Genomic DNA, 22284 nt, shown 5'->3' on the forward strand with positions numbered 1-22284 from the left:
TTACCCTTAGATATAGAATGTGAGGTTTATGCAACAGGTGTTTGTGTTTATTTTATCCATAACTATGGTAACTGTGGCTCACAATGTAGAGTGGGTCATCTCTCAATCAGAAGAACGGAGGTCCATGTCCATGTGTCCTTGGGCAAGACACTTAACCCCGAGTTGCTCCCGAAGGCTGTGCCATCGGTGTATGAATGGGTGTGAATGATTAGATAGATCCTGAGGGGCAGGTGGCACCTTGCATGGTAGCCCCTGTCATCAGTCTATGAATGGGTGTGAATGGGCACATTTGACACATTTTATGTTCAGCGGCTCATTTCAAGAACCAAACTGTCACTGATGAAGGGTAAACCATAGATTAACCATCACTAATTGATCTGCATGTAATGTGAATGTGACATGGCTCAAGGTACTTCTTTACTGACACGTGTGAAATATGTCTCATTTACCAGAGATGGAAGAAGACAAAATAAATGATCAAACACCGATCTGGAAATGACCACCTCTCCACAGGAAAAAAGACATACAGCCAAGAAGGCCTGGAGGGTCAGTTAACTGTTTAACATCTGTCTTGACAACGCAATTTAGCTATATTGTGTGTTAATCACTGCAATGTCGCACTATCACCATTGTCCATGTACCACTGTTTGTGTGCTGTAATTATTATGTATGTCGCTTATAGTACTTAATCACACAGAGGCTCTTCCCCTCACACATGTAAGACTCTCTTGAATCAAATGGCATATAGGAAAATAATGCTGTGCTAAACCAAACCCATAGCAAACTTTCACCTCAGTTACTTACTACAAAGTTTCATCAACCATGGTCAAAATAATCACTATGGCAACGACGGCGCCTGCAGACGTGGCTGCTGGTGGCACTTTTAGACTGCGCCACATTTATTACAAAAATACACTCATCAACATCTGAAAACAAAGTATGAGGAACGGATTAAGTGCAGCGTATCTTGAGAAACTGGTTCTTCAGCCCCTCAAAAACAACATCCCAGCCAGCCTGGACCCTCACCAGTTTGCTCGCTGAGCCAACAGATTCACAGAAACCATCTCCACTGCTCTCCACTCAGCCATCAGTCATCTTAAATATATCTTTAAAGATATCTCCCCCATGAAACTTATTGTTAAACCCAGCACCCTGGGCTTATGTACCGCATTCTGCAATGGGTAATTAGACTTCCTCACAAACAGACCCCAAGCAGTTCGGATTGGCAGCCAAACCTACTCCACTGCAGTGTTGAACACCGAAGCCTCCCAAGGCTGTCGCCCAGAATATCGTTGGTACCCATCTACTGCGCATTAGTGAAATTGGTGACAAGAGGTGCCTGCAAAGGGCCCAAAGAATATTAAAAGACAATATGAATCCTACCCACAGCCTGTTCACCCTGCTGCCATTTGGCAAGAGACACAGAAGTCCACCAGACTTTAGAACAGCTTCTTTCCTCAGGCTGTGAGACTCCTTATATCATCCTTATATTACCCTCCACAAATACTATTGGTTTGTTTTTTTGTGTAGTAAAAAATGGGACCACAAACTGCATTTTGTTGCACAATCATGTTGTACAATGACTTTAAATAACTGTCTAATAAGGTGAAAACAATGCCAGATTAGGATATGCTGGGAACAAAGTGGAGTTATGACAACTTGTCAGAGGATATTGGCAAAAGAAAAAGAGACTAAAATAACCCTGATCTCCACCAAGTCTTCAACATGCCAAAGCCACCTTGGGAGCCACCATCACCCAAAATGAAGTATTCTGTAGAGAGTGGGTAACCACTCGTTAATACATCTATAGTCATTGATGGATTGATGTATATAACATCTAACGTGAGGCTAAAGGAAATATTAACCTTGCCTCACCTGAGGGAAGATATGGAGTCTATTTTCATACTGATTTTCTTCAGGACTCTGTTGTCAAGGACGGAGCCAGGATACCCTTTGAGGGTGTTATTGAAGAATCCCTTCTCATCATATTAGCCTGCAATTGTATGGATGGTATGAGCTTTCGGGCCACCCTCATCCAATGCAACAACGGTGGGCAGTTTTATGACCTCCTGAGGAGGGGTTTACCTTGCATGGTAGCTGGATTCTTGTAATGTCACATGATCACGCAAGAATTGCGGGATCACATATCACACAAAAATCCACCTGGTCAGGCTTCAAGTAATGCGTATGTCTTAGGTAAGCCAGTAAACAGACCAATCAGCTTCCTGTGAGGAGCTACTGGCAGCTACGGGTCTGGTTTAGTTGTGTTTTCAGACGACATGAAAACTGGCGGCTCCAGTAATGCTGCTGCGATAGCATTACTTATATCAGAACTGGAGAGTATTTCTTCATTAAAGGAGAAGAAAAGAACGGCACCGAAAGGCTTTTCTACATGACTGGCATCGGCAAAAGTCGATTGACATGGATCATCCTAACACCTGCCAAATATTTTTTGCAAGTGCCTGCCCTTTCCCAAACGGTTTACAATGATAGCTTCTCAGGTGGTTCTATGTAACAAACCATCGGGCCGGTCAGGTTACGGAAGGGCTGCAATTTTCCTCCACTAGAGTGTGCACTATGCTGCAGACTTAGGAACTTGAAAGGCCCGGGACGCCTCACTGTAAGCTAAGCCGTGTGCCAACCAGTAGATGGTGATTAATAAATGCCCCTCATGTGAGCAGCCTTGTGTGTTCTTCGATGGCAGGATCCTCAAAAGGGCCTCCATGAACTGTCGCTCCAGCCTGCAAACCACCAAGAGGTTCTTCACAATATCAAAGAACTCAGAAAGGACTGGCACAAGTGGATTGAGCGGTTCATGTGTCGGTTCAGTGTACAACTCTAGTAAACACCTGATAGCATGCCGCACTTTTGAGCCTTGAAGGCTCCTGCTCTTGCTGGAGCATGTTATATTTCTCATTTGTATCAACCACTGAGTTTAGACATATCGTCCTATCCTTGTAGAGATTAAATCTTCTGTCTATGTGACACTCATATTGGCCTGGTACCTTCTGTGTCTAAACAGAGTCTGCAGGTGACGGGACTATTGTTTGTGAACATAACCGTAAAGACAAAGCTGGCTGCTTTCAGCGTATCCAGACGTTGCTTCACGTGACCCTTCATTGGAAAAATAAGTCTAATTTCTCTTAAAACTTATGTCCTCGTTTCCTCCCTCCTCTTTTGGTTTGTGAGGATGGGGACTTAGACGCTAGGAAAAGACGCGAGTGAGGGAAATGTGGATGCAATTTAAGAGGCTTGGCATGTTTATCATGAGATGTGGTAGGGCTAGCTAGTGAGCCGATGGGCTGTGAGAGAGCTACAGCGTATGTGAGAGGAAAGGGGGGACTCAGGGGGAAAGGCCGGCTTTGCCGAGGCGTTTCTGAAGCGACCACGCTCGTTAGCGATGCGTTTCGGTGTGATCAGCCCCTAAATGTGTCCTGGTTTTATTTCCGGTTGCAGTGTATGGGAAAGACATCCACTGACAGAGAGTCAACATGGACCAAGCTGTTGCCTAGCAACAATATTCCTTTGAAATGTGCTGAAATGGAGCGTTACAGAATGCAGGTATATTCAGACAGTGTGAGAAATACAATGTGTTTTTTAACTATTAAAGCATGAAAACATGGTCTAGTAGAAAACCAAAATAAAGTATGATCTTGAAAAAGAGCATGATATGTCCCCTTAAGCCATCTAACACACCCAAATGCTCCACGAGCCTGGTGAATGCAGCATCACACGCCCAGACTACACTCCCCAAAGACACATGGTATGCAGCTGCTTTACGACAGCTTGTGACACCAAGTCACAGAGGAGTCTCATTCCAAAGTCATGGATCAGATAGACTTCAAATTCAGTTCACCCAAACCACAAAAAATATTCTCACTTGAGACTGGAGAATACAATCCATCAGTCAGCTGATTACCACCTCATCCATATCACATGTGCTGCTTTGTACACATTAGACGTTTTTTGTGCATAAAAATAGCATGAAGAATACTGAATGAGCGGTTTTGAATGCACCCCCTCCTTCAGTCACTCTGTTGTTACTAGAGTGGTCTTATTGCCGTATTATGCAATATATATCGTTATTGAGAGATATTATATTGTGATAGAAGATTTTGGACATATTGTCCAACCTTTAGTCCAGTTTCCTAACGTAATAGTTCACTTTAAACAATGTGTTACAATGATGCGCATCAGAGGGGATTTAAAAGTGGCTGAAAAAATAAGTTACGCCGAGTACCCTTCACTACACCACTGCTTTGATGACAAGCAATACATTACCTAAATCTGGATAGAAAAGTTTGACTCACCCGTCAACATCACAAACAAAACTGATCAACTGAGTAAATGTCCAGATGAACCTGAACAAAAAGCAAAAAGCTAATTTGTAAAGTCTCTGGTGGTGAAGTATGCCGGCATCTTTGAGCCAGACAGAACATTTTACTGCAAAGCATGTACAACATATGACATGTATGCATGTCACATTGGGATTATTAATCTGACATATAACTGCATAACATCATACAGTAATTACTCAAAATATAAGGTGACGAAAAATGGCAACCATTTTTTCAGCTTCTAAATGTTAGTGTTAAGGCCTGTCATTTATCTTTATTACTAAAATCATGGTCAGACTAAGGCCCTGTCTACACAACTGCGTTTTCATTTTATGCGTTAAACGCATATCTTTTGCTGCGTTTGCACCGAGCGTCCACACTATAGTGGAGTTTTAGGGCTAGTTTGAAAACGCTCCCGAGGATGGATAAGTTTGACAACACCGGGTTTTCCTGATAGTATGGATGGCGGAAAATGAAACAGTTTGGAAAAATTGACGTAGGCACCCACGTTCGCTACTTGATTGGGTCTTAGGAGATACGACATGTCCTTCCCTGATTCGTCACGCCTTTACCACGTGACCCTTTCCTGAAGAAAACAAACAACAGCCTTGATTACCGATCGACTACCAGGTTAATTCAACATGGATAACTGATTACAGTCGTTGTTGACCTTGTTGTCTTTGCTAGCAGCTGTTGTGCAGGTAAATGCTGCATTTTATAATCCTACTGCTGCCGACAAGCAACCAATGTACTTCCTGTTTACACCGGCACCCACGTGCTCAGGGTACGTGAATAGTCATGTCATATTTGTTTTCAGGGGAGCAAGTCTGGACGCAAATTATTTGGAAAACGTTGCTGAAACACATGTGTGGACGGAGATCGTTTTAGTGTAGACAGGGCCTCATAACTCTGTCAGAGGCATTCTCTTACTACTATGTGTGTGTGTGTATGTGTGATAGACAGGGACAGAGAGAGTGGACTGAAATAGCCTCAGCCGCTGCAGGCCCAGGACTGCAGGGGCCCAGCCCTTCTAAACCAGGCCAGGGCTTTGGTCCATCTGATTGGTCAAGAGCCAGGAGAGTGTATGGGTGTGTGTGTGTGTGTGTGTGTGTGTGTGTGTGTGTGTGTGTGTGTGTGTGTGTGTGTGTGTGTGTGTGTGTGTGTGTGAAAGGAGAGAGGATGCCAATTGTGAGAATGGATGTGAGTGTGTCAAAGAGAAAAAAAACAGGGCATGATGGTGAGTGAAAAATACATTTAGTGCCTCTGTGTGTGTGTGTGTGTGTGTGTGTGTGTGTGTGTGTGTGTGTGTGTGTAGCTGCCCTGAGCATAACTCAGCAGACAGAGAAGAGGAGGAGCTACGATCACATTACAGGAGAGGAGCCTCCATTACATCAGCTTGTGTGTGTGTGTGTGTGTGTGTGTGTGTGTGTGTGTGTGTGTGTGTGTGTGTGTGTGTGTGTGTGTGTGTGTACGTCCGGCTGCAGCTCAGCGAGGGTTAAAGAGTTCACAATCTCAGCATGTGCAGCTTTACATGCTTCCAGAGCATTTCAGGGAGGAGAGGAACTGTATGTCAGAGGTAAACAAACACAATAATGGGCTGATATTTAATGTGTGAGCAGGATCATTTGAATTATTGATGACATACAGATTTAGGTATCTACATTGAGCATAAACTGTACAACATGGAGAATGACATGGATCCTTAGAATAATCCAATCATAACATTAATAATCATTGTGAGCACTACACTGAAGAACCTGTTTAATAGAAATGTGAATATAGAGTGATATCAATAATACATTTCAACAGTTGGAGCCTCAATATGAATTTATCAAAGATCCAGCATTGTTTGACACGATATTGTAAGAAATCAAAGATTAACAGCAGTCTCTGAGACTCTCTGAGTCAGCGGTGATCCAAATGTAGGGTGATGAGATGTCTTTTATTAGAGTTACAGGGAGTAACTTTTAACTGGTTATGACACCGTCAAAGTTTAATACAGATCCAGCAGAGACCAGTCCACCGTGGAAAGATCAAGATCCAGCAGAGACCAGTCCACCCTGGACAGACCCAGACCCAGCAGAGACCAGTCCACCCTGGACAGACCCAGACCCAGCAGAGACCAGTCCACCCTGGACAGACGCAGATCTGGCTTCCCTGCAGCCTTCAACCTGCAGTTGGAGCTCCGGAGGGAGGAGGAGAGCTCAGCTCCCGGCAGCAGCAGTAGTGTCTCCTCCTCATCCTCCTCCTCCTCCATGAGCAGAGCTTCTCCTCTCTGCTCCTCCAGTCCGGCTGGGAGCCAAAACCGACACCACGCTACTGGAGACTTAGGCCGTCTTGCTGGACCCCCTGGAGGGAAGGGAGGCACAGGAGAACCTGAACCAGGACTGAGTGAGGCAGACTGTCAGACCCTGCTGCTGTATAATGAGAGGTTTTCTAAAGGGACACGGGTTTCTTTAAAAACTCCCTCTTTGGTCCACTGGGACCGCCAAAATCAACACCAAATGAAAGTTACTCTGAGTAACTACACAAGGAAAAAGGGCTGCTTTATATACAGAGATCACTGTGGTGTGAGGACATTTATACACTTCAAAAGACTTAAAAAACTACTTTTCAAGAGGCAACCAACCGTTTATGAAATGAAAGGCTCTAAAATATAGAGACTTTATAACAGATGTATCCAAAAGGTGTTTAAAATGAGAGTCAATATGATCTGAGGGACACATGGAATGGGCACATGGCCACTGTGTCCCAGTGTCTACTAGGAATGGTAAATGGTAAATGGACTGTACTTGTATAGCGCTTTTCTAGTCTTCCGACCACTCAAAGCGCTTTTACATTACTAATCATTCACCCATTCACACCCATTCATACACTGATGACAGGAGCTACCATGCAAGGTGCCACCTGACCATCAGGACCCTAACTAACATTCATACACATACATACACCGCAGGAACAGCCTGCGGGAGCAATTTGGGGTTAAGTGTCTTGCCCAAGGACACATCGACATGGACTGCCGGAGCCAGGGATCGAACTGCCGATCCTCTGATTGGAGGACGACCCTGCTCTCCACTGAGCCACAGCCGCCCAGGAAGAGGTCAAAGGTCATGGACCAGGACTAAACTTCAGGGCTACCGAAACAGTTTGAGGAATCTACAACTGGCCCAGCCTGACAGAGAACATGAAATGTCTCTGCTGCTGCAGCATCAGTGTCAACGTGTCAGCACGTGGGAGTGAATACGATGACCAACACAAATGCTAAGTGGAACAGATCATACAGCAAAGAGAAATTCTCCGATCTGCAGAGATGAGAAAAAGGAACAGAAGGATGACAGGAGTAAAGGATTGATGATGGAGTGGACTCCCACACACAGACACAGTGAAGTGAGGCCGTTAGCCATCGCACACTGAACAGCAGCTAACTCTACCATAAGAACTGAGCCTCATTCATTGCTTCCTTAAACCCAATAACGCAGTTTTTACAAACATTCTGACATTCACTGATGTTTTTTCTACTACAGGAATGTTCCATCAGCATGGGCACAGAATCATTCCCATACACACGTGTTTAAATCATTTGATTAAAGTAATCAAGTAGTCCGCTAACAGTGTTCATTTAAGGTCTTCTCATATATGACAACATATGAAAAGAAGAAATGATCATTTATATTTATACATTTATATGATACTAGACAATGAAAGCCTACAGTTTATTTCAAGGCCTGTTAATTATGTAGAAACACTGAAAGCAGTTAGAAGCCTATTTGCACTGCTGATGTTACTGTATCTGTAAACAGCACAATAACGTTTTAGGCTATAGCTACATTTTATTTACAATACTTTACTGCATTATTGTATATTTGAATATTTATACACAGGACAGTAATTGAAAGTGTAGATGAACAACATTTGAAACATCAATACATCTCAGTTAATATGGAAGCCGTCTGCTCCATTAGTTTATATTCATATAACAAATATACTAATGTCAATAAGATTGTAACCATCCATTCTCTGTAACCCTGTTTTTACTTAGATAGTAAAAAGAAATAGCATTTCATTTTACAATCAACACTTGAAATGATGAGGGCACTTGCAAATGACAAGGTAGTACAAAATGTAAACCATACTTTGGTGTTTCCCTTTTCTCACCTGATTACTTAAGATTTATTAAACTTTTTTTTTCTTTTTTACAAAATGCACCAAAACACTGGCAAAGAGGAAGACCTTGGGTAGATAATGAGAATAAATATGAAACAGTGCTAACCACTGCACCACCATGAAGCCCTACGCTAGATGGTAATCTGCACGACAAATAAAGAAAAAGCAGCTAATAGTATATCATTTATTTATTACTATACGTTTATAGTAATTCATTTGACGATGAAAACTTGATCATTATAAGAGATTTCCACTGTATTTTACAAACATCATGGTCTATTAAAATAGATTAACACCACACTAATACTTCAACACTGAACTGGCAGTAGCATCCCAAACATCTTGTGTTATGTTATATCCAATACTGACACTACTAAACATGACGGCTCATCGGATGTTCACTTCCTGCTAAAGTACCTCCACTTCAGAACTATTCAAGGTTTTTTTTATGTCCCATGCTCAAATTATTTTTGGGATGAGTTTTTCATTTCTGTGTGTGCTCATGGCCCTGCAGTCTCACAGCATTCTATTGGAATTGGAAGGGTGTTTATCTGCTAATTAGAATCAACTTGCACACGCCTTCAACTAACGAGGATTCTTCATTATAAGAACACAGGTTTAAACAATTCTGCCATTTAAGATGACGTCATGATTCTGATGCATACCTGCTCCTCTGCAGAGGAAGGGCTTAACTGTAGCTTTCTGACAGGCAGCTGGAGGTAGCAGGAGGAGGGGGGGGTTGGTAATCACTACAGATGGTATTTATGCCAGCCTGAGATCTGATCACAGCACCTCCAGATGTGGTCTGGAGAACCCAATCACATGGAGCCAAGCTAACCCAGCTAGGACTAATGGCTGTCCTAATAATAACACTGATTACTTCAGAGGCAAAGCAGACAACAATAACTGGTGGAGATGGATCCAAAGTTAAAATATCAAAATAATATAAAACATAAATCAGAGAAAACAGCAGTCATGTTTAAGCAGAAACATTAATTGGGATTATAGATTTTTGGAGAAATTTAAATCCCAATGAAAGAAATACACATACTACTCAAAAGCCCATAATAAATATTTAAGACAGGATTATTTGTTTATGTATAAGTCAAAGGCAGAAAAAGTAAAACAATGGTCTATTGGTGAAATACAATGCCTATAAAAAGTATTCACCCCCTGGGATGTTTTCCCCTTTTGTTGCTTTTATACATGAAATCATGGTCAACATAATTTGGCTTTTTTGACAAGAATTTGCAAAAAATAACTCTTTAATATCAAAGTGAAAACAGATTTTTACAAAATAATGTCAATTAATTAAAAATATATAAGGAAAAGTAAATGACTGCATAAATATTCACCCCCTTCAGATCAGTATTTAGTAGATGCACCTTTGGATGCATCCCAGCACTGAGTGTGTGGATATGTCTCAATCAGGCTGCCACATCTGGACACTGCAATTTTTCTCCATTCTTCGTTGCAGAACAGCTGAAGCTCTGTCAGGTTGCTCGGGGATCGGGCGTGAACAGCTCTTTAAATCCAGCCACAAATTCTCGATTAGACTGAGATCTGGGCTTTGACTTGGCCACTCCAGAACATTCAGCTTGTTGTCTTTGAACCATTCCTGTGTGGCTTTTGCTGTATGCTTGGGGTCGTTGTCTTGCTGGAAAATAAATCTTCTCCCAAGTCGTAGTTCTCTTGCAGACGGAGTCAGATTATCCTCCAGGATACTGCAATATTTTCCTGCATTCATGTTCCCCTCTACCTTTACAAGCCTTCCAGGGCTGCTGAGAAGCCTCCAGAGCATGATGCTGCCACCACCATGCTTCACGGTGGAGATGGTGTGTTTGTGCTGATGTGCAGTGTTTGGTGTTCGCCAAACATAGTGTCTAGTCTGATGACCAAAAAGCTCACTTTTGGTCTCATCAGACCACAGAGCCTTCTTCCATTGACCTTGGAGTCTCCCACATGCCTTTGGGCTAATTCCAGGCGAGATTTTGAGCTTTTTTCAGCAGTGGCGTTCTCTTTGCCACTCTCCCATACAGCTTAGACTGGTGAAGAACCCGGGCAACAGTTGTTCTATGTACAGTCTCTCCCATCTGAGCCACTGAAGCTTTAACTCCTTCAGAGTGGTCGTAGGTGTCTTGGTGGCCTCCCTCACCAGTCTGCTCCTTGCCCGGTCACTCAGTTTGTGAGGACGGCCAGCTCTAGGCAGATTTAATCAAGTGCCATACTACTTCCATTTCTTAATGATGGACTTAACTGAACTCTGTGGGATGTCCAGTGAGTTGGAAATCTTTCTGTAGCCATCTCCTGACTTATACTTTTCAATGATCTTTTCTCTGAGTCGCTTGGAGTGTTATTTTGTCTTCATGTTGCAATTGTAGCAGGAATACTGATGAACCAGAGACTGGACCTCCCAGACACAGGTGTTTTTATACTACAATCACTTGACACACATCAACTGCACTCAGGTGATCTCCATTTCACTAATTGTGACACTGCTGGCATCAACCAGCTGGACCTCTGTTGAATTAGGTCAGTCACTTTAAAGGGGGTTAATATTTATGCAAACACTTATTTGACACTATATATTTTTAATTAATTGACATTAGTTTGTAAAAATCTGTTTTCACTTTGACATGAAAGAAGCTTTTTTTGCAAATTCTTGTCAAAAAAGCCAAATTATATTGACCATGATTTCATGTATAAAAGCAACCAAAGGGGAAAACATCCAAGAGGGGTGAATACTTTTTATAGGCATTGTATATACATCAGATCATGCCATAATATCTAAGGAGCTAACATTGGCATAGAAAAATGCAACCAGTATAAAAACTATTTCTAAACAACATTGAATTAAAAAAGAAAATAGCAACAGTAAAACAATACGTCGAGGCGAATGATAATAATAATTATAATTATATAATAAGTCCAAACTTTAATGGTTTTGGGGGAGCTAAAGCATTCATTAGAGGGGAGATGATAAAAAAAGGAAGGAATAACTTGAAAACATGAAAAAAGGATCAGACGAACAAATACCTAAAAAAAGGACAGATCAACCAGATATGGAACTTCATGAAAGGGCAATTACTTTTTCCAAGCAAAAGTACCACGACAGTGGACCAAGGGCCCAGAAGATGCTAGCATGGAGCTTATGAAGACAGAAGAACGAAGCTAGTATATAAGTTAAAGAACTACCAAAAAAATGAAATAAAATGTGTAATATATTTTTAAACTGAAAATCTCTTGGCGCTCATGTCAGACATATTAACATAACAACAAGCACCTAATGAGGGGATTTCATCTTGGTACAGCAAATGGAGGGCTAGATATGTATGTGTTCACAATGTATCCAAACAAAGTTATGAAGCAGTATCCTCCATTTGTAGACTTTTCTTCTTTAGTTGATCTTACAACTGTTTACACTCTTTAGATCATCTGTTCTCCAGGGCTCTGGCCTCGTGCAGGACATTTTGATCCCAGCAGCCTCCACCTGTGGCTCTCAACCACGGACTAAATTCTGTGACACTGCAGTGCCATAACCAACACAAGAACCATAGAAGTATGAAATAAAATGTGCCCTTCTTTATGCAATCACTTGGATGTTTGCACTGTGACACGGCCTCACTGTACGCACCGCGCTATAGAACAATGCTACAGCGACAACACACGCTACAATTTACTAACACACAATGAGAACAAGGAAAACACAAGGGCAAACACTCAACTGAGGGGAATGGAAAGAGACTAAAAGTATTAGAAACATTATCCCTTCCCTCTTTCTTCAAATAAGACCAATGCTCAATATAAAATCCTCAGTCGCTCTCTCTTGAAATCTTCTTCATCACCTCCAAACATGACAAACTTAACTCTTTTGGAACAAAACCGCTCTGTCTCTGCTCTCGATACAGACACTCTTTTTGAGAATCAAATACAAGTTTGGATTACGCACACATCCAGAGTAGTATACAAACCAACTGATCCCATGCCAAATGTTGTTGCCAGAGTCCACACTACAGAGAGGAGTTCATGTAACCTCAAGTCAGTCACAGGGGGAACATGGGGAAGATCTGACAGACAGCTCAGAGCACATGCTGCTTTTCCTTATTAGTATGTTTATAATAACTGTTTTTGATGATGAAATCATAAATACCACCTCTTCTGTAGATCGACCAACTGACAAACTGATTAATCGTTTCAGCTCTTGTAGTCGACACATTTACCGTCACGGTAACAGATCTGACACTCATGGTTGATAGAGCAGCTGGTTAGCTGAAAACTGTCAAGGAGCACATGGTAGAGTTGATCTGCACAATGCACATACACACAGGTCTCCATACACTATGCAAAATACTAGTACACAAGCCCAGACCTGGACCCCACCCAGACTGTACATGCAGCAGTGGATCACCACGGCAACAACAGCTACACACATCCTTTTTAGAGTTCATATGTCTATGGTTGTTGTTTTGGCATGTCATGGATTTGCGTTACCAATAAAACAGCACTATTACTATTACTAAATATTATGAATTGGTAATGTGTCCTGGTCGTAATATTACCAGCTCTATGAAGAGGCCTTATGTCATGTGATCATTCAGCGAGAGCCTTCAGAGGGATGTGCCAGGCCATATGTGAACAGCCCTACAAACTAAACGAGTTCAAGCTAAACGGCACCATTTAAATCAAATGCAGTTTGAAGAGCTATACATGATAAAATGCAAATTTCCCCGCTGCGGGACTAATAAAGGATTATCTTATCTTATCTTATCTTAAAAAACACTCAAACAAAAAGGAAGTGAACAATGGCTAGCTCCAGTCTTTATGCCTTTATGCTAAGCTAGGCTCTGTAGTAACACACAGACGAGAGGCTGACATCACTCTGAACATCTCACTCACAAACATAAAGAGAATACGCGTTGTTTCCAAAATGTTGAACTGCACAACACAACCAGATTGCTTTACTCTGTAAAATCTAAATTGGTGTGTTAACTTGGATTAGCTGAATCATTGTTAAATGACAGCCCAGTTCCAGGAACAGCTGGGTTTGGACTTTCTAACCAGTATGCAGATCTACTAACAACAGAGGACAGCCAGAGGACCAGCAGGTCCTTCAACTCTCCCCGTCCAAACAGAGGTTCATTGTTGAGTGTGCATGAATAAGACCCAGCAGCTTCAGGATGCACGGAGTCTCTCCTGCTGAGAGTTGCTGGTTCTATTCCAAGAAGCCTTCATGAGGTTACTATGGAACCAGAGGAAGTTCTGGGAGCATGCCGCTCAGCTCGGCGTGAAACCAGTAACTGTTACATCCCTGATCATGACATTCAAGAGTGGCCTCTCAATATTTAATAACTGTTATAGTTGTCCAGTTGGGACAATATAACCAGAGCTGAAATAGTTAGTCATTGAATATACAGCGGGTAAAATAAGTATTGAACACGTCACCATTTTTCTCAGTAAATATATTTCTAAAGGTGCTATTGATATGAAATTTTCACCAGATGTCGGTAGAAAACCAAACAAATAAGTTCAGAAATTAAGTTATGTGTAATAAAATGGAATGACACAGGGAAAAAGTATTGAACACATGAAGAAAGGGAGGTGCAAAAAGGCATGGAAAGCCAAGACACCAGCTGAAATCTATCAGTAATTAGAAAGCAATCCTGCCCCTTGTCAGTGCAAATTAATATCAGCTGGTTCAGTCCCAACTGATGGCCTATAAGAAGGTGTCTCATTACCAAGGTGTCACACAAGAAACATCTCATGATGGGTAAAAGCAAAGAGCTCTCTCAAGACCTTCACAACCTTATTGTTGCAAAACATACTGATGGCATTGGTTACGGAAGGATTTCTAAACTTCTGAATGTTCCAGTGAGCTCTGTTGGAGCCATAATCCGGAAGTGGAAAGAACATCATTTCACCATAAACCGGCCACGACCAGGTGCTCCTCGCAAGATTTCCGACAGAGGAGTGAAAAGAATTATCAGAAGAGTTGTCCAAGAGCCAAGGACCACTTGTGCAGATCTTCAGAAAGACCTGGAATTATCAGGTACAATTGTTTCAAAGAAAACAATAAGTAATGCACTCAACCGCCGTGGCCTGTATGCACGCTCACCACGCAAGACTCCATTGCTGAAGAAAAAGCATGTTGAAGCTCGTTTAAAGTTTGCTGCACAACATTTAGACAAGCCTGTGAAATACCGGGAGAATATAGTCTGGTCAGATGAGACCAACATTGAACTCTTTGGATGCCATAATACACACCATGTTTGGAGGTCAAATGGCACTGCACATCACCCCAAAAACACCATACCAACAGTGAAGTTTGGAGGTGGGAACATCATGGTGTGGGGCTGTTTTTCAGCATACGGCACTGGCAAACTTCATATCATTGAAGGAAGGATGAATGGAAAAATGTACCGAGACATTCTTGATAAAAATCTGCTGCCATCTAGCAGGATGATGAAGATGAAACGAGGGTGGACATTTCAGCAAGACAATGATCCCAAACACACAGCCAAGGAAACTCTCCATTGGTTTCAGAGAAAGAAAATAAAGCTGCTAGAATGGCCCAGCCAATCACCTGACTTGAATCCAATAGAAAATCTATGGAAAGAACTAAAGATCAGAGTTCATAGAAGAGGCCCACGGAACCTTCAAGATCTGAAGACTGTTTGTGTGGAAGAATGGGCCAAAATCACACCTGAGCAATGCATGCCACTAGTTTCTCCATACAGGAGGCGTCTTGAAGCTGTCATTACCAACAAAGGCTTTTGTACCAAGTTTTAAATCAATTTCAGTAAGCGTGTTCAATACTTTTTCCCTGTGTCATTCCATTTTATTACACATAACTTAATTTCTGAACTTATTCGTTTGGTTTTCTTTGTATGGATGGATTACTTGGGTTGTTGCCGACATCTGGTGAACATTTCATGTGAATAGCACCTTTAGAAATATATTTACTGGGAGAAATGGTGACGTGTTCAATACTTATTTTACCTGCTGTAATCAGCAACTATTTGTTAATCTTCTCATCTTTTCATACATATTTTTGGCAACGGGGCTCATAATTTCATAAATTTCCCCAGAGTTCCTTTCTTAGTCTTAAATTAAATTACATTAAATATATTTGAGTTTTGGAGTTGAAATACATGAACTGGGGCTTTGGGACATTGAGATGTGATTTAGATTCAATTCAATTCAAATCAATTCAGTTTATTTTGTATAGCCCAGAATCACAAATTACAAATTAGCCTCAGAGGGCTTTACAATCTGTGCACATGAGACATCCTCTGTCCTTAGACCCTCACATCCTCTGTCCTTAGACCCTCACATCCTCTGTCCTTAGACCCTCACATCCTCTGTCCTTAGACCCTCACATCCTCTGTCCTTAGACCCTCACATCCTCTGTCCTTAGACCCTCACATCCTCTGTCCTTAGACCCTCACCTCTCCTCAGTCCCTCACATCCTCTGTCCTTAGACCCTCACATCCTCCTCTGTCCTTAGACCCTCCATCCTCTGTCCTTAGACCCTCACCCTCTGTCCTTAGACCCTCACATCCTCTGTCCTTAGACCCTCACATCCTCTGTCCTTAGACCCTCACATCCTCTGTCCTTACACCCTCACATCCTCTGTCCTTAGACCCTCACATCCTCTGTCCTTCCCTCACATCGGCACAGGAAAAACTCCCCTAAAAACCCCTTTAACAGGGAGAAAAAAGGAAGAAACCTCTGGGAGAGCGACAGAGGAGGGATCCTTCTCCCAGGATGGACAGAATGCAAGTTGCAATTTGGACAGAATGCAAGAATTGCTTTAAAGATCATGAACTTAAACAATAAGATGACATTCGCTACATCAACAACAGCTGGCTGAAGATCATTTTAGCTGGCTTACTGACAGACACTGAATGTTATTTCACTTCCTATAGCTTTAGACATTAATAATAAGGTGAGTTGTAGGCGAATTAAAAACACAGCTCTTTAATTTAATAATGTGAGCTAAATATGATTATTGGTTACACTCTATTCTAGGTGTTGAATACTCAGTGGCAGGGTTGGAAATTCACTTTTTTTGTATGCCTGCCACCATAGCTGTTGGTTTCTAAAATCGAACCAATAGCATAGACTAATATTTGACTTTATCCAATAAATGAGTAGTCAGTATCAGTAATGTATCCTCAATAAATGAGTATCAGTAATGTATCCTCAATAAATGAGTATCAGTAATGTATCCTCAATAAATGAGTATCAGTAATGTATCTTCGGATAACCTCCAGTGAAAAGAAGGGAAAACATGTAGGTGTTGCTCTGCAGTGCTGCAGTGATAAACAGGGTCAATGATGATGAACGCGGTCAATAGAATCAAAGTGCAGAACCACAGCAGTATCAAATATCATTTAATGAAATGATATACACCTTCTTTATTTACTCTATGTGTTTGAGTTTTCACCATTTTGGCTATGAATTATAGAAATGTCTCAATCAGCACACAAACAATAATACTATAATAATAATAATACACTTTAATTATGCTAGACATTAGTGTTGGTTGAGCCCATAGGTTCCACTGTATAACCCAAACAACATATATTCTTTGGTTGTGTTTGAATTGGACCAGGTGAGTGTTGAACAGTGTAATGCTAACTCTATTTTAGGAACAGTGGGCAGTACCAGGATATTCCTCTCTCACTCCATCACCTTCTCCTTTCCTTTTCCTCTCAGTCTCCAGCCAAGCCAAGCTCTGTTTGACAGTCCTTTCATTTTTGTAAGTAAACACATGTAACATGTTGCTTTTCAGAGGGTACTGTTCATTAGGTTTTAGTCCTATTTTGTTTAAATCAACACTTGTACTGTCAGCACCACCCATACAAATGGGTCTGTTGTGTTTCTTTACTGTACTCTTCACTGTACTCTGCTGTGTTTCCTTTACTGTTTCCCGTGCATTTCTTTACTGTACTCTTCTGCAGGGTTTCTTTACTGTACTCTGGTGTGTTTCTTCCTCTGTTGTTTCTTTACTCTTTTCTGTCTTCTCCTGTGTTTCTTTACTGCATTTGACTGCTCTTCTGTACTGTACTCTTTCTTGTACCCTGATGTGTTTCTTAACTATTCTCTGATGCCTTTCTCTCATTGACTGTGTTTCTCTACTGTTCTCTGAGTTATGTCCCCCTGACCCTGCTGTTGTTGCAATGTTGCTCTCCTTTACAACAGCTGGGCTCTTTAGTGCAGAATTTCACTGCACAAGATTGAACATTACAGTGTGTGAAAGTGAATATATCTGTGCGTAGTGGTGCATGACAAACACACAGATATCACATGGATTTGCTTATCTCCAACTTTCTTATTAGCAAAGGTCAGTGTACAAAACACTCAGGGAGCAGCTTCTACCAACTAAGATTGACTGAACAAAATGAAACTTGTGGTCTGGTTTGTGTGATCTCTGAAGAAAGTGTCTGCCAGAGATCTTTTGTGAGGGAAGAAGCTCCTCTCCGTCACAATGCTGAACATCACTGTGTTTTTATGGTTTCAACACCAACAGAGTGACACATCCTCCTCTAGATGATCCTTTTCTTTTACCATATCAATATTTGAAGCAAACAAACTGAAAGTGTTTCAGTATTAGGATACAGTTACTTGTATAATATAACAATATGTTTTATAAGATTTAGAAGTCTACAGCGGTTATGTGTCACATACAAATTTGATCAACCTTATACATTGCAAATATTGATCATATCTGACTCAGCAGATACCCAAAGTTCAACGACTCGACACAATTTGGGGCCAAAAAAAAACATGTTAGTTCCAGTTTCCAGTTCATTCAGGTCCCAATGATCCAGGAGTCACCAAAATGACAACACACAGAAACGTATCAGTAGCCATAGTCTGTTAGTCTGAAAGGTACATGCACTCATGAATCACTTGCTCATTGTTTTCAGTGAGCAGCAAACGTAAAGTAACACCACACATCACCTGCATTCCAGTCAAGGTAACCAGAATGTGTAGTGAACTGGCACAAATGGTGGTGGAAAGAGTTACAATACCTTTACCATGGAAACCATTCCGTATCCATGGCAACAACCATAATCCGGTCCCTGAGACAAGTAGCTTGCTGTGAACACGGAAGTAGGGCACTTCTGAGCTATCTTTTCCTTTTTTTTGTTTTTACTACGATACCGATGCAGAATCAGTAATCATGTTTGGCATCAAAAGGACATATTAAAGCACAATCACCAGTTCATTTGATCTCTCACTGAGAGCACTGCCCACACTCAGTTTGAAACATTCACACCTGCCCAATACAGCCACTGTCTGACCTGATGGTCACTGAGCAGCTCCACAACAGCAGTTGGGGTATAGTGCCTTGCTCATGGGCACCTCAGTGGTGGTAGTGTTGAATTCAGGGTTTTGCTATTCAAAGTAAGTATATTTCAGACACTGCTGGACAGATTTGACTATTTAAAAAAAAAATCTGTCTCTGAGTTCCCTTACTTTATGCAAAATAAACCCTAAATCACTGGAGTATCCTTATATATATTAATTTCACATACTATACTGACACGTTCAGGGCTATGAACCTTAACAAAGAGGCCTTTAAGTGTATTCATATGTAAATATTGTGTATACAATGGTAAAGTGAGCGCTCTAAACAGACTTAAACTTGTGAAAACAATGATGTAATGCAGCCAGTGTCAGAGCATCTAAACAGCACATGACCAGCTTCCCACAGCGTGGCCCAGTAAAACCACAGTAAAGCCATTCTCTAACAGTGCTTCCATCTGTGTGGCTGTACAGTACCTTTGTGTATGTAAGCTGGCGGACTCTGACACATATACTGTGGAGGGCAGTGGTTCCTCTTGCTGTGTTTGTGGATCCTGTAGTCCTTCTCACTGCGAGAGCGCCGGCTCCTGTGAGGCTCTACGGAGGCTGCCGGCGGCAGCAGGCGCTCTAACAGCTCGGAGCTGGGCCACGGCCGCCGGAGCGTGTGGCTGCTTGTCTTCTTCATCTTCACCACGCTGGGTGGCAGACAGATAATCTATCTACGAGTCAAAATAGTATTTTTCCACAAGCAAACACTTTGGAATATTTAAGCCTGGTAACTGGTTGACCCAAGGCTGCAAGTCCGCAGTGCCTCACGTAAATTCCATCCTGGAAAGTTAGTGGCAGTAAATCCACTGATGAAAAATCAAATAATCACCATGTCCCACGTTTGCCAGACTTTCTCATGGTCATGTTACTGTCCCCTCCAGCTGCATACACATCCTCCCTCCTCCTGCTGCCTTCCTCCTCCGGTCACACCAAATCCACGATGGAATGACGGCTCCACTGTCAGCTAATGCTTCTGCTGTGATGTCTGAATATATACACACACACACACACACACACACACACACACACACACACACACACACACACACACACACACACACACACAACAACAACACACACTGAGGAGTCTACACTGCTCCAGTGGCTAGCAGTTAGCCTAGCCTGGTGCCTTTGCTCGGTGTCAGACTCGTTTGGTCCAAGCTTTAGTAGAAGCAGAAGCAATGAGGGGATGGTACTTTTGAGTTGGTCAAAGGGGGGGGGGGGGGGGGGGAGCAGTTAAAAAACAAGCCTGGATCCCTGTCAGACAGACAAAAGCCTAAGCAGCGAGGGGAGGGAAAGAAGAAAAGAGGGAGTGAGGGAGGGGGCGCTAATACAAAAGAAAGAGAGAGGAAAGAGGCGGCTCAGCCAGCAGAAGGAGGAGAGGGAGCGCCAAAATCTCCATGGGAAGAGAAGACACACTCCTCCCTTCTACCTCCATCCATCCACGACCGTTCCACCAGGACTCCGATCACACACACCAGTAGCTGATCCTCTGGGGAAAAAACTGTGTGTATGCGTGAGAGAGAGAGAGAGAGACATTGTGCCACGGCCGAGCACAGGGATGATGGAAGATGGGCAAAAGGGAGAAATCCACAAAGAACAACATTTAGTGGGGGGGGGGAAGGGTTAATCCAGAGCAGAGCGCCGCTGATTCTGCTTCTCCTTTGTCTTCTCCTTCGTCCGTTCGCTCCTCTCTCTTTCTGCCTGCTGCTCTCCTGTCTCTGCTCTCACTGCCGCTCACCGTGTTGTTGTTGGAGAGCAGGGAGAGGGGGAGAGGGAGAGAGGGGGGAGAGGGGGAGAGGGAGGGGGAGGGGGAGGAGGCAGAGGGAGGGGAGGGCGAGAATCGTGTCAGTCAACCCACACAACACACACACACACACACACACACGCTCCCTTCTGTTGCTAAAGCTTAGCGGTGACACCCCTCCATAGAAAACACTCCCCTACACACTGATATCCTCCAGCAGAATGCTACTCACTGAGCACCTTTTTGTGTTTCTGAAAGGACCAGCAAAGATGTGTGTGTCTGTGTGTGTGTGTGTTTTCAGTCTTCTAGTTGGAGGGAAGCCAAGTCCACAAGCCAGCCAATCAGCATTGAGCTCTGAGGTTGACTCTTTAGTTAGCAGCACACTGACCAAATGCTGCAACACACAGCAACAGAGGCAACAGACAGCGTTCAGTTAGCATTGTGCAGCCGACACACTGCCAAGTGAGTCCGGCTGCCGTCTCACTCCGTTTTACACAAAAACAGCATCACACACACACACACAAACAGAGCAAGGGCTCATTGTTTTCTTCTATTTTCCTCATTACAAATGATACATTTTGCTTTTTCTTCATAATCTCATTATTACTCAATGCTTTGGAAGTATTGTCCTTCTTACGTTCATGTCAATAAAACATGTCAATTTGAATTGAATCAAGCTCACAGAACTACCAACCAACTCTGGTCGGGCTAGGAAAACAATAGATCCACAGTCTGTTTCATTTCAATGGCGTAACCCAGTACCAATGTTGTTCTCCACTACTGGAGATGTAATGTTAATAACACCAAAAGAAAGCTGCAAAATCAGACTTTTCTTCGTATTTTCCTGTTTGGCCAGAAAGTTAGCTTAAGTGTTAATTATGTTTCATACTGCATTTCAATGGAGTAAGAGCCTGCAAACAGTGCCCCTCTTTCTACCTAATCTTCTACCAAATTGTGATATCAAGAATCAGAATCAAATTGAATCCTAGGATTCCCAAAGATGTCCAGCCCTGATCTATCATGGAACCATGCGGACAGAACAAACTGAAACTGAATCTGAAACTGCATGAAACATTAAATTCAGGAGAAAAGACGGATTTATCAATGGAATCACATCGTGATGAAATCATATATCGTGACACACATTTACCTCGTCTTTATGATCAGAGAATCTGGTTATTTTGCACTAAACTTAAGAAATGAGAATAGAAATGAGAAAAATAAAAGTATTTAACTCATACAAAATTAAAGAAAACCACGTGTTTATTTCATATTGAGGTTTATCTATTGAATTACCAGAACACATTCTTTATTGCGATATACATTGTTATCGAGATATGAAATGACCTATATCGTCATAGAAGATTCTGGCCATAATGGCCCAGTCCTAAACTTCACTGTGCTACATGTAGTTGGAAAGTAAAGTGTATGCTATTGACCGTCATTGAATGCGGTTTATGGCTGCTCCATCACATTGTTCTTGTCCAGGTTTGGAGGAACAGGAACGTTTTAAGTTTGAAAATAAGTAGGTACCTTTTGTGGTTTCTTGTATGGAAATGTGAGGTATCTGAAGGAACAGCCGCACATTACAGGGCAGTATGCTGTGTGTCCCCAAGCTGATCTCCTCTAATGGAGAGGATTTGACGAATAGCACAAGGGATTGGTTAAAAGAAT

At 42.2% G+C, this 22284-nt stretch overlaps 1 protein-coding gene across 1 annotated transcript in view; it reads right to left on the reverse strand.

The window, feature by feature from the left end:
* Positions 1–19338, reverse strand: part of LOC129090027 (storkhead-box protein 2-like) — a 49572-nt gene extending 30234 nt beyond the window's left edge. Inside the window, exon 1 of the mRNA XM_054597497.1 lies at positions 19293–19338. Coding sequence (XP_054453472.1) covers positions 19293–19326 — 34 coding nt within the window. The 5' untranslated portion in view covers positions 19327–19338. The remainder of the gene's footprint in view (positions 1–19292) is intronic.
* Between the last annotated feature and the right edge of the window lie 2946 nt (positions 19339–22284).

Source organism: Anoplopoma fimbria, chromosome 4 (genome assembly GCF_027596085.1).
Source record: "Anoplopoma fimbria isolate UVic2021 breed Golden Eagle Sablefish chromosome 4, Afim_UVic_2022, whole genome shotgun sequence".
Taxonomy (NCBI): Eukaryota; Metazoa; Chordata; class Actinopteri; order Perciformes; family Anoplopomatidae; genus Anoplopoma; species Anoplopoma fimbria.